The sequence below is a fragment of the Aricia agestis genome, chromosome 8 (assembly GCF_905147365.1).
Source record: "Aricia agestis chromosome 8, ilAriAges1.1, whole genome shotgun sequence".
NCBI classification, from domain to species: domain Eukaryota; kingdom Metazoa; phylum Arthropoda; class Insecta; order Lepidoptera; family Lycaenidae; genus Aricia; species Aricia agestis.
Genome location: NC_056413.1, coordinates 15,613,445 through 15,626,824, shown reverse-complemented (window position 1 = coordinate 15,626,824; position 13,380 = coordinate 15,613,445). Strand labels below are relative to the sequence as shown.

General features: G+C 34.7%; 2 protein-coding genes across 2 annotated transcripts in view; both read right to left on the bottom strand.

Annotated features, from left to right (window-relative positions):
* Positions 1–1,782: 1,782 nt before the first annotated feature.
* Positions 1,783–7,165, bottom strand: LOC121729707 (retinol dehydrogenase 12-like). The gene is made up of 5 exons (XM_042118308.1): positions 6,748–7,165; positions 6,405–6,640; positions 5,710–5,946; positions 4,999–5,071; positions 1,783–2,497 (listed from the first exon to the last, which is right to left on the bottom strand). The coding sequence occupies exons 1-5, from the start codon at positions 7,027–7,029 to the stop codon at positions 2,327–2,329; spliced, it is 999 nt and encodes a 332-aa protein (XP_041974242.1). The 5' UTR covers positions 7,030–7,165; the 3' UTR covers positions 1,783–2,326.
* A 1,336-nt stretch (positions 7,166–8,501) lies between these two features.
* The window catches only part of LOC121729256 (nascent polypeptide-associated complex subunit alpha, muscle-specific form), a 104,766-nt gene continuing 99,887 nt past the window's right edge, over positions 8,502–13,380 (bottom strand). The window contains exons 9-11 of the mRNA XM_042117715.1: positions 11,312–11,490; positions 11,044–11,170; positions 8,502–10,481 (exon numbers count right to left, since the gene is read on the bottom strand). Coding sequence (XP_041973649.1) covers positions 9,268–10,481; positions 11,044–11,170; positions 11,312–11,490 — 1,520 coding nt within the window. The 3' untranslated portion in view covers positions 8,502–9,267. The remainder of the gene's footprint in view (positions 10,482–11,043; positions 11,171–11,311; positions 11,491–13,380) is intronic.

The following is a 13,380-nucleotide window of genomic DNA, read 5'->3' as shown; positions in this document are numbered from 1 at the left end:
AGGCAATAGACAGACAGACAGACACACTTTCACATTTATAATAATTATTATTAGTATGGAAATGAATTTTGTTAATAAAATAAAGAAATCACGGTGAAAAATAAGTGTTCCCAAAATTTCAGCTTGATAGCATTTTTTTGTTATGCGTTAACTTATGCAATTAAAAGCAACTTTTGTTAAGAAACCACTTTCATAAAGGCAATATTTAATATACCTATCGAACAAAGTTTTCTTCTGATGCGTATTGCGTACAAAATACGAAAGAGTGACGTCAGTCTTTCGTAGCATTTTGTATTGGAGCGTTTCGGGCAGGTCTATTTTATGAGATGTTTGAATTGTCATATCTTGGTGAATTTTTAAGCTATCAGAGTCATTCTTTCAGCTATGTTTCTATTTTTTAAGGGTCTTTCAATTACCAATAAGAAAAAAAAAATAGTCATCAAGCCTATTTCGAAACCGGTCGTGTAATTTGTTAATAATTTCTTAATATAGTGGAAAAAACTAGGCCTTTACATCCGTTGCGGATGATTTATACAGTATTTTTCAGAGCGAAGTAACCACTCCTCAAATACTGTAGTGCCTGGGACAAGATTTTTAAATGTCCGTATGGTTGCCCAACCGCATACGGAATTCTCGCATCATAGTCGGCCTAGTCCAGAGGAAAGAACTAGTCAATACGTCTGGGACCAACTATGTGCGGGTTTCCTCACGATGTTTTCCTTCACCGTACGAAAAAACCGTACCGTAGTGGAAAAGTGCACGCAAATTGTGTTTTATTAACGTCATAATATGCCGATATGTCGGTCCTTTTTAGTGTCAATTTATATTACATTACTTCCAAATTAATAATGCGCATGAAAATCTTCGCTAATTGTCGTAATCACGGAAACAGCCGAATCTATGAAACGTAAAAGCCTCAAACAATGCTTTAGTATTTTGCACCTGGTTTGAAAGAAATAGAAGTAAATATCATTATTATAGTCGGTACTCGCCTACTCGGTGGCTGTCGCCGGTCCGTCAATTGTCTCTATTTTTGGCGCATGCGCTACAAAACCTTTTATTGCGCATGTCCAAATCATTTCATGCCATGGCAACACCACCAACATAAATAAATAAAAAAATAATAATAATAAATAAAATAAAACAACAGGTTGCTTTAGGCTCAATTCACACCGGAATGGCAGAGGCGAGGCGAGCAGTTTCAGTGGCATGACATGATTTAGACATGCGCAATAAAAGCTTTTGTAGCATCGTCGCAAAATCGATCGTTGTCGAACAATGACGAAAATTTCTATAGCTATTAGCTATGGCCACACTAAGCAATTTCATCTTTAATTTTCGTCATCATCTTTTTATTCAACTTGTGTTTGGCATATTCAATAATTAAATGCGTCAAAATCCAGCCGCGTTGGAAAGAAAAGTGTCATAGCGTCGCGGGCATGCCTCACGTGCGCTGTTGACTGCGCTATAATGCATGCCCTTGATGAACAAAAAAAGGCACAGTGTGGACAAAGCTTATGCGCATTATCACTTTGGGAGTATGTATTCTGCTGGTCTACGAATAATAAAAACTAAGAAATCGTAACTCCCATACTATTACCGTTTTAAATTTGGTTTCTTTTGATCTGTTATGTAACGTCAGCTTAGTACCGCTCAAGGTCACCTAAATATTGCAAATATGTACCTAAGGTACACTTTTTTGACAAGTATTGTGGAGCATGTTTTTTGACGGAGTTACTTTTCCTTAGTTTATATTACTCGTAGGTACTGGTATATTTTTAATTTTTTAGGATCACAAAAATGATTTTTTTCTTACTTTAATATTGCTTTTAATAGGTAGGTAAGTATGTAATTATTGCTGGTATGTTTTTTTTATTTACAAAAAGGTTTTTTTTTAACTTTAATTTTTGCCTAATATTGATTTTAATACAGTAAAAATGTTTTATCAACATGCCTATTCACGATAGCTTTTCAGAATAAAAACCCGGCACATGCAAAAATAATAATAATTATTTGTTTATCAATGCAACGTCTTAATATTACGTTGGCTAGGAAACAAAAGATAATAATCATCGTTAAAGTGACAACAGTTGAGTGTTTTACAATATTATGATCAAACCCTTCAGCCCCCTTATATGAACTTGAACTTCATTGTTTATTTTCACAATTTTGACGTCTAAACTCTTTAAAAAAAAATTAAATAGTTGTAATGTTAACTCCGACGTTCATATTTTTTCAACACTTTTAAACGTTAAAACTGTGGCCATAGGCAATGAAGTTCATGTTAATCAAATTAACATAGCGGCAGTTCTTACTACTCATCAGCTCATAACGGTCTCCTGGCCTTCACCATTTGCTCGCTCATCTCCCAGAGCCTGCTCTCCTCCTCCTTGTTGTAGTTATAAGAGGGCGCGTACTCGGCGCACTCGCGGTAGAACTTGCCCGTGTGGCCTTCCACACTGTAGTCTGTTGCGCAGAACACCACCGTCTCCGCACCCTGGAAAGTCACATTCAAGCGTAAGTAACATAGAGAAGAAAGAAGTTACCGAGTCTAGCTGTCTACCGCTTTCACAGTGCACGGTATCCAAACGGATACGAAAACGTGGTTACCGTGGAGTCCATGTATCCAAAAGGATGCATTGGTACTGAATTCTAGAGGAAAAAAAATCGGCCAAGTGCGAAACGCCGGAAAATCCTTTTAACAAATAAAATCGACCAGCCGGACGTCTCACGGCAAGCCCTATCAATGGTCCCACAAGAGCAGAGCTTAGGTTAGGTAAACCCGTGGGTAAACTTATTAGCCTGCGATTTTTGTAAAGCCGCATGTATAATTTTTTCGCCAAACGGGCCTAACAGTACATCGCATAATATGTATTTTGGAGGACTCAGATTCGATAAAGATAACAGGACTCAGGAGATCAGAAAAATACAAAGCTATCCTGACCATGTTTCCTTTTATAACATGACATTGCATTTAGTTATCCACTCGCTAAAAACACAATATATAATGCAGATTTCGAGTGTTTTATCCTAGACTGATAAGAATATCGCGTGAGGTGTGACGTCACGTTTGTTATTACCTCAGCAGTTCGTTCAAAATAATTCCACCTCAGAGATTCTACGACTTACGACCAATGACCATTATGTCTTTGACGCAAGGTTTATTTTAGAGGTAAAATAAAACGTTAAAGCAACATCAATCGCTTTAATAGATACTGGCTATAATAATGTTATAAGCTATTGGCAAGGTTATTGACCGCACTAGCATTTTACCACTTTAACGCCGAGTTCAATACCGGCTAGTTATTTTAGCCACAACTTTGTATGCGTGACATATCAATCCCACATGGACCGTACGCTTTCGGTTATAAAATTAGTGGACTGTGTAAATGACCATTTTTAGGGTTCCGTACCCAAAGGGTAAAAATGGGACCCTATTACTGAGACTTTGATGTCTGTCCGTCTGTCTCCAGGCTGAAACTCAAGAACGGTAATAGCTAGAGAGTTGAAATTTTTACAGATTATATTGTATTTCTTTAAATAAAATTTTAATAAAATAAATAATTAAGAGGGGCTCCCATACAAAAACACAATTTTTTACTATTTTTGCTCTATAATGGTACGGGACCCTTCGTACGCGAGTCCAACTCGCCCTTGGCTGATTATTATAAATTGGAATGGCTTAAATTAGGCCCACTTAAACGGTAAACCACACAATTATAAGATGTAAGCAATATCTGGGTTAAATGCCAAATTACATAACTAACATGTAGAAATAGCACGATAATTAAGGTGACGCCGCGTTAAAGTAAAAAACAGTGTTGGATATGTTTTAGATTGCTTGTTTACTATGAGAGGGTCTGAAATGACCCTTAGTCGTGATCTGTTGGTTGAGTTTGACATAAAGCGACCAAATCATGTAGGTGCGCCATCTGCCTACTAATCAATTTCTCTGATAGCTGCACCTATCGGCATTATTTCGTAATCAAGACTTATTACCTATGCAACTACTATGTACCTATCTGATAGGTCAGAATATAGGTAGGTATGTATGTCAGTAGTAAACACTTCCTAATCGCAGTACAAAGTTCCCCGCTCTTGGCAGTGTTTAACGTCTGTTAGCGCGTTACAAAATCAATGAACGCTTTACTTTTACGTTCTAACGTAAATTGGGAGTACGGTTATTTTTGGAACACTAGTAGGTAGTAGGTATGGATCGATTTCATACAGCGCTTCTGTTTACCAGTTGTCAATCATTCAAGTTTGTTGCGAGTTGTACAATCACTTCAAAAATCAAACATTATGCTATTACAATTGCGCGAAAATTAAATACTAGAGTTTAGGTATATACTCCTACGCCTGGACTTACCCGACTAATAATTTACGTAGGTCCGCCATGCAGAGACATTCCATACTTAATATTACAAATGCGAAAGTGTCTGTCTGTTACCTCTTCACACTTAAACCACTGAACCAATTTAGCTAAAATTTGGTATCGACTATCGACCAACCACCGTGCGTTTCTCGCGTAACTTTCTGCCGCGCACTGTAAATCTCTGGAACGAACTGTCACCAGCAGTATTTTCGGACTTATACGACCTGCAAACCTTCAAGAAGAGAGCGTATTCCCTCTTCAATGGCCGGCAACGCACCAGCGGCTCTGCTGATGTTGCAAGTGTCCATGGGCGACGGTAGTTGCTTTACATCAGCTGGTGACCCGTTTGCTCGTTTGCCCCCTTATTTCATAAAATAAATCGAGATACTTTGAGTCCCGGGAAAGGACATACGATACTTTTTATCGCGGAAAAATTTACGGTTTTCGCGCACCAAACTAATTTTGACGAAACGGAGTTGCGGGCGACGGGCGTTATCTAGTAGTAAACTAGATTAACAAAATGTCCCTCAATAGTCAAGAGCATGACGTATTTGTTTGTATAATGTCTTGCACTGTTATGGTTTCATTCTTGTTCTTGCATTTTATAAAGTAGAAATATTTACCTGTTTTGCTGACCTCATGTAGACTAACGCTATGGGCGCCATCAAGATGTAGTGGTACCATTTGACAAAACTCCTAAAACAATTATTGAAAATTAGCAAGGTACTTTATATGCTATGTACTCACATACGGTTTTGCTTGATAGTTTTACTCCAAATCCTCCAAATATAAAAAAGAGTTTTTAATTTCTTGTTTATTAATATGTTTCAAATAATGTAATGTAATTATTTTTCTAATTATATACTTGGATAATCTTGCTGAAATAACAAAAAACAAGCCATATTAAAAATGACGATGTCTTTTGACAAATCAAATTCTCTGACTCCAGTAACCCTGACGTCAATACCTGTCGGCGTTAGCGCTCTCCATTGGCTATTGAATCCACATAGGACGTAAAATAGGATCAATGAAATATGATAATGTAATATGCAGATATGATCAAATGATCATATATATTGGATCCTATATCAAAGAAATGATCCAATATAAATGATAATGTAATACCCCCCTTAGGACCGGGAAAATGATTTGAAATACAAGAATGCGGATTTAATGTATAGCCAGATAAATTAGCCAGATTATAAACTAGGTAAGTTACAGTTTACACGGTTTGTTCAAAATAAGGGAAAAAATTAGGTTATCAACTTCATCTACTCACATATTTTAAATATCTCCTCATAACATAACAGTTATAAAGGAGTGTATTTAATTACCTGAATAAATTAGTATAACAGAATCCCGGACAGCATGCATACACGTCAATACCATCTCCTCTTAGTTTACCAGCTAGGGCTCTCGCAAAATACACATTCATTAGTTTACTGTTATCGTAGCCAGGGTTGCGGCGACTTGACTTCCCTTTCTTAGCGTCTTCAATTTGTTTCCTCATATTCAAATCATCAAAATCCAAAGTGCCCTTCTCATGTAGCATGGACGACACAACTACTATCCTATAATAAAACAACAATGTGATTTCCTCCATATAAAGAAAACAATACAAAATTTGTGTCATTGTAAATGGCAATAAACAAATAGAACAATAAATCTACTACTTTATTTGGTTGTGTATAAGCTTGTTGATCTTTGGCCTGTGACATCACATACAAAGCAAAGTTATGACCAAATGAAATTTAAATTCACATAAAAATCCTAATTCATTTCCTATTCTTCAAGATATTCATTTATATTCAAGATGTTCATATTTATAATATATGATAACATAATATACATAAAATAATAATGTAATAAGTAATTGCTATATTATTTATGTAAACTAAAATGATTATTCTTTTGTCACAAGCCACTATTATTGCAATATAAAATACTATTTTTAAGAAAAAACTACATGTATATATTAATTTATGGTTGCAGCCAATAAAAATATTATGGTTAATTAACAGTCACTTACCTGCTGGGAGCAGCCTTTTTTAACAGATCCAAAAGTAAGTTTGTTAAATAGAAATGGCCCAAATGGTTAACACCGAGGTGGATTTCAAAACCCTCTTTTGTTTTTTGGTCTAAGCTCAGTGGTGCGACAACACCCGCATTGTTAATGAGACAGTCAATTTTGTAAAATCCCGTCTTCACCAGCTCAACAAACTTCTCAATAGATTCAAAAGATGCAAGATCTAGTTGCATCGGAATCTAAAATAGGAATATATAGTGTTATTTGATAAGCTCGTGAGAAGGTTATGACCTTACATATCTATGAAGTCATATTCAATATTGAAAGTTTAAGTCGAATATATTACCAATTCTCCTCCCAACTCTTCCTTCCTGATTTCTGCGGCAGTCTGCCTCGCTTTTTCGAGGTCCCTGCAGGCTAATATGACCCTCGCTTTCCTCTTCACTAGGGCCCTCGCGGTCTCTAGACCGATACCGCTGTTTGCACCGGTGATAAGGTAGGTTTTGCCTCGCAAACAAATGTTGCTCATACATTTTCCCCATTTTCTGGATCTCCATTTTCGTGCCAGCCCGAGAGCGATAGCTACTGACAAGGGGATCGCGACATAAATGTACGGCGAGTACGACATTCTCACAGAAAGTTCACTAGTCTTTATTACAGATCTTGTTTCGTAACAAATTACTGCGAATAAGAAATTAAAAATAAAAATTACGCCTTTACCGTCCGAAAATCGTCACAAAGTGATTTTCCGTGTTTTCCGGTGGAACTGTCAAAACTCAAACGTCAATGTCTTCTGTCAATACGCAATGGTACTCCCATAGATTATGTATGTAGGTACTCCGTACGACTGTCAAGTGATAGTGATGTCGACATCGTTTTGTTGTCGATATTAATTCTCTTAATTTTTTACTCTTTATATTGTATGCACTGTATACGAAGAAGTTGTTAATTTAAAATATTAAATAGTTATAAGTACTCCACGCTCCGAGGAATCGGGGACTGAGAATCGGGATATTGTGAGACCATGCAAACATGGCCTCAAAACTGTGCCAAATTAATAATTAAATTCTCCCTTACCTGCTTTTAAGATACATGCATGACCAACAGCTGTATCACGTGTAAGTGGGTATTTAATGAAAAAAAAAACCAGTAATTTCAGGATTTTTTATTTATAATAAGTGGGTAATTTACAGGGTTTAACTATATAAAATTGTTTAAGACATAACTTGAAAAACAACAGCTATACGAGTTATAATAATACAAATTAAATAATTATTACGACTGTTAAAACTTTAAAAGCATTATTATTTAAGTATATGTTATATAAAATAATAACTATTTAACATTATGTTATATTAGTACAAGGTACACTAAAGGCAAGTAAAAAAATTGGATAGGGGTCCGTTTTTGATACCATTAAAATTATAAGGAATGCATACATGCTTTATAAAGCTTTCTTTTTGGAATGATAAAACTTTGATAAAATTAGTCTTATACGAAATAATTATGAGATAATATGTATTTTGTTCATACATTTATTTTTCTTGCTTCCATTTCAAAGCTTTTAAGATTTAATTATTATTTACTTATTACTTATAAACAGAAGATGTGCAGTGGCATAGTAAGTTGGTAATCTCATTTTTTATTATGAGTCCTGAAATTTTGTCATAAATACAAAAAAAGCGACAGTATTAAAAATTATACTAACCATAAGATTACACATTTGATATAATAATATTATTATGCGTCTGCATCTAGCCAATAAGTATTACAAATTTCACGCCGTACATAATAATTTATGGCTTAAAAATATTTGGTACAAAAATGTATAAATATGTATTTATTAAAGCAATACAATGGCGTTTGATTTTTTAGAATATGTATAATTTAAATATCATACTCTTGAGTCTTTAACGCCAATAAAAATACATAATATTATGTCACTTTAGTGACCTCTTAAATATATTTATACGCTTTAAAATATTATAACGTCACTTTTTTATTAAACCTACATAAAACCAAACAATTGGTAAATAATATTACTGATACTATCAATAAATTATATGAAATTGAAAACAATTATCTTACATTTTTATTTGATGCCATTAAATAGGTATATTTTATTAAAAAAGTTGAGAGATTCAAAGATTTAAATGTTATCAAAGTTTGTTCTAAGAATGAAAGTTAGGTCTAAAAAATTAGCACTGATTAACTACTAGTTTTAAAGTGACCGTCTTTAATCGATTTGGAAGCTTTAAATATCAACACGGAATTTAAGTACAGGTTCATAGTAAGTTCATTATTATTGATATAATTATGTACTTTCATTTTGTAATTCTATTTTTTTAATCTCCATTAGAAGAATAGTCTGTTTTCTGTGTATAGTTTTTAACCAACTCATTTATTATTATAGAAATGTTGCTCCTCAAACACACGAGAAGGTATATTTAAAAACATCAACTTTCTTTCTGTACTTGCTTTTTATATTTTTTACATGTATGCAATACAAATTTCAAAGATATGATCGACAAAGAAAGCCATTAAATTATGTCGAAAACAATTATTGACTACACCAATATAGGATTCATAGTTAGGAAGTGTCCGGACTGCGAATATTAATCGCACGGATTTTGTTCGACCTTATTTATTCATATAAATTTACCGCAAATTTTTTATCGCAAGTGCGGGTATTCTCATAAGATTCAATGTGTTACAGAAGAGCGAAAAAAAATCAACGCGATTAAAATTTTCATTGCGGACACTCCCTTAGTATTATAATATAATGACAAGATTTTGATACCTAGTCCATAGAATACTAACAACAGGATATTAAGCATAGAACAGACACTGATACAAATACAGAATCTCACATTGGTGTCGACAGTTGGTGCCTTGACTGGTCGACTCCAACGTTCACGGTGATGACTTTACCGTCAACTGGAGAGGCACTGTCCAAGTCACTGTCCGGCATAATCACACACACGAATGATTTACCACTAGTAGCGTCTCTAGGATATATTGTCATTGGAATGAATTTATCACTAGTGCCATCGACGTATGCTCCTAGCCGCGAATATACCTCGGGAAAGTGCTTCTTCAGAACCACTCCTCGGTTTTCTAATTCATTTATAATATTCCTAAAGCATATCTCTCGAAACTTGTGCGCTGTCGCTGCATTCTTCTCTCCCGCGCTTATTAATTTGGAGGTTAGGATTAAAGTTTCCCTGTCCTCTATCGAACCTTTACTGTCGCGTCTACAGCGTTTTCTGTTCTGTTCGTGTATCGCAGCTGTGACCGTTTTACTGAGACGTAATTTCGCACACCTCGATACCATTTGCCTTTCCCATTTGACCGCGCCTTTCGTCGGGACTTCGCTGATTATACACACGGCAACGTATAAAATAACTCTAGATTCTGGATTATATGCCTTACATAATTTTACTACTTCTGTATATAACTCTACACCCATTTCGTTTGGCTGAAGCGCTGTCCATTTCACAAACTCAGGCTCGCTTAAATACTGGTAGCCGTGCATCGTAAATTTTTCAGCTGCTTCTGGACTAGTAAAGTAAATTTTGACGACACCTCTGCCTTGTGCTAAATACCCCTTATGAGCTATTGTGCTAATTTGATGTAAGGAATCGGCGTCTTCCTTTGCAGCTGATATAATTTGTCTACATAATGTACTAGCTCTGGAGTGTAAACAAACTTTCCTATGTTTCTCCCAGTGTGCTCTTCTACATTCTTTTGAGCAGTACATCGTTGTGCAATTATGACATGTCTTGTAATGCCTTTTCGCATCTGAGGGTGGGGCACGTGAGGGACACTTAGGGTATTTACACTTAACAAAAGCATCGTCAACACTATTTTCAGTTTGTAAAGAAAAAAGGGACGCTCGGGACTCGTGTCTGGTTAGCGTACTTTCAGAACGAAGTGTTGCAGCATCCAAACTAGTTCTGCGATCCAGCGAAACCGTTTTATGGGCAAAGGGCTCGCTTCTTCTTCTCCCACGTTCACCTTGCGCCGACTTCGAACGCCTAGATTCTTGCATCGTCGTTGGTGTATCAACTGAATCCTTGCCTGTAAAACAATATTTGATTAGTACATTGAATTTCACATTTGGCACGTAAAACCCAGGACCATTATTTTAATTGGTAATGAGATTCTATTCTACGTGACAATACAGTCATGCTTGGAGATCGCTATTCTAGGGGGGGATCCATGCTCACTTGACAGAAGAAAAGTGTTGAATATGTGTAGTTAGTCTGAAAGAGTAGGTAAAATCAGATCATGAACCAAAGGATGGATTTAGTATAGAAACTTACTTAATGTCATGTGATTAATTGTACTGGTATGAGATACAACGCGAAAGAGAAATGAGCAATAAAATTTATCTTCTACCAGAAATAATCCCTGTTTTATGATCTGAGTTGGATAGGGTTTGTAAAATATTTCAAGAAAATATGATCGATGATTCTCGTATACCTGAAGGCTTCTTAAATTCCAGTTCGGTTCGATCGGTCACAGTGTAAACGTATCTGTATTTTAAAGCAGTTAAGCAAGCAATGTTCATGAGTAAGAGAGGTGCGAGGTAAGGTAAATATAAAAATTGGAACGGCTCAGACTTACATATCGTTCCTACCTGCTCGTTCGGGATCGGGACTCGGGTCAGTGAAGGAGCTTGGCACGTCGCTAGGGGTCCCGATATAGCGGGACGCCGGGGAAATGCTACTGTGTCCGCTGCTCGCTAGTTGCTCGTAGCGCGGACTCTATGACATCAAGAGTAAACTGGGTGATAAATGTTATTTATATACAGGCTTAGCTAAGTAGGTAATTAAATTTCATGAAGATATTGTCTCTAAAATTTAAACTAAATAAATTAATTACTAGTTTGAAGTATCTGTAGTTACCTTTCCACCCATAAGAAAATAAGGACTCGCAGATTTTCTTGGACTGGGTTGTGGGGTGGGAATTCTCGCTGGTTGCGAAGGTAGGCCGAGGAGGGAGTCGAGAACATCCTCCAACGTGGTGGACCCAGGAGAAGGCCTCGTTACACCCAGATTCAACGAACGCTGAGAGTCTTGCCAGTCTGCAAGTCAAATTATGCTAAATGTCCCATTTACAATCCACTATAAAATAATTTAATTTTGCTTTGTAGTTTCTTTATTCTTTTACTTTTTTGAAAAAAGTTTTTACTTCTTTCAGCTTTACTTTATCGAAGTAATATTTATCGATAAAAATGAATTCCAACACTATGAAAAGTGTTGCCAGTGCATTTTTTGTTGCAAATTATTATATCATCTTAAGCTTACGAATGGAATATCAGTAATATTTAAGGTTTAAAGGCGTGCATCAACATAAATAATATTCAATATAATACCATGATATAATATAAGAGTGTAAATTTATAATGTCCAGCATTACGAGAAAAAGAAAAAAAAAAACAATGGCTAAATAAGATCTGCTACTCACGCCTTTATCTGACTTCAAATTCCAATATTGAGCACCTTTTGAAAGCTAAGGTAAAATGCAGGATACCTAATTACTATTGCATTGAAATTTTAAAAGGTAATGTAAAAGGTCGAAATTCTTTGTCTTATTTTGCCACTGTGTAAGGTTAGAACTGACTATATTTGAAGTCTAATTTGTTAATAAACTATATTGCCAGATACTTAAATAATTTGTAAAATAGCTTTATAATGATGTTGTTAAATGTGCATACATAGGATCGTAATATTCTACGTAGTAAAAAATCACTTACCCAATATTATGCTGTTTAGTATTCAGAATAAAATCCATATTTTAATTGCTAAAATTCCCTTGTTATTCAAAGTTATAAACATAAAATCACCAAAATAAAATTAAACCAAAAAATAAAACAAAAATAATAAAATAAAACTGGATATATTTAATAATTCATTAAAGTAAAATATGAACGAAATACATACAATTCAAATTATTTTAAAGACAGACAACATTATTAATTATTCAAGACTAAAAACATATTAGCACTTAAATAAAAAGGTACCGAGATTCTCTAACATATACCTAATATTTTTCTACGTCAAATATTTAAATTACATTTTAGGTACTATTTTGATTTTGTCGATTAGAGAGCTACAGAACTTTCTAATTGAATGCAGCAACATTCGAGGCTGCACCGAGCTGTTACAATGTTCGTTCGAAAAAATAGAGAAGTGATTAGTCGTTCGAAAATTCTGAATTTGAATTAAAGTGTAGACTTGATGTGAAAATTGCAAAAATCGACTTTTCCATTAGTCAATCGTTATTCGGTTTTTCGGCGGTGCAAACTCTGAACGTGTTACGTTCTCTAACCTAATCAGAACCTGTATAATTTACTGAGGGCAAAACCCAACATAAATTACGAGGTGATTCAAGTAGAAGGAACTTTAATGTACTTTTGTTCGTTTATCACTTTCCACCACTACAAAATTTTGGTTCTGATAACATGCCGTCATTCAGTGGAACGTCGGGCAATGAACAAAATGTATGTTGAAATATTGTGACTTTAGAAAAAATAATAAATGAGACAAAAAAAATATCGGAGTAACAGAAAATTAGCACCTAAAATATAGCAACGATAACTGTATTTACAAAACTATCATTACAGTCTAGCATTAAAACTAATATAGATTTGCATTAAAAATAAACACAAACAAAATAATTTATTCTGTACAAAATTAAAGTTACTACTAATATAATATTATTATGTAACTGGTTCCCATTACTCGAATTGAAAAATAAAGTTATGGCAAAATATCTGTTCAAACTTCAAAGAAATCTTATGCTATTGACTAATATCTATTTTAAAAATTGATTGTGCTCTAAAATTGTGTCCAATATAATATGCAATGTATAAAGATTTTGTGAACATAATATTGATAAATGGATACATTACGTTACAAAATGCATTAATAAATCTGCATAAGTCTACATATAAATTGTAAAAAAACTATTC

Coding starts and splice junctions, on each gene's coding strand:
- LOC121729707 (XM_042118308.1), bottom strand. CDS start 7,029: ATGTCGTACTCGCCGTACATTTATGTCGCGATCCCCTTGTCAGTAGCT. Junction 6,641..6,747: donor AAGAGTTGGGAGGAGAATTG/GTAATATATTCG, acceptor TTCCTATTTTAG/ATTCCGATGCAACTAGATCT. Junction 2,498..4,998: donor ACATGAGGTCAGCAAAACAG/GTAAATATTTCT, acceptor GTGACTTTCCAG/GGTGCGGAGACGGTGGTGTT.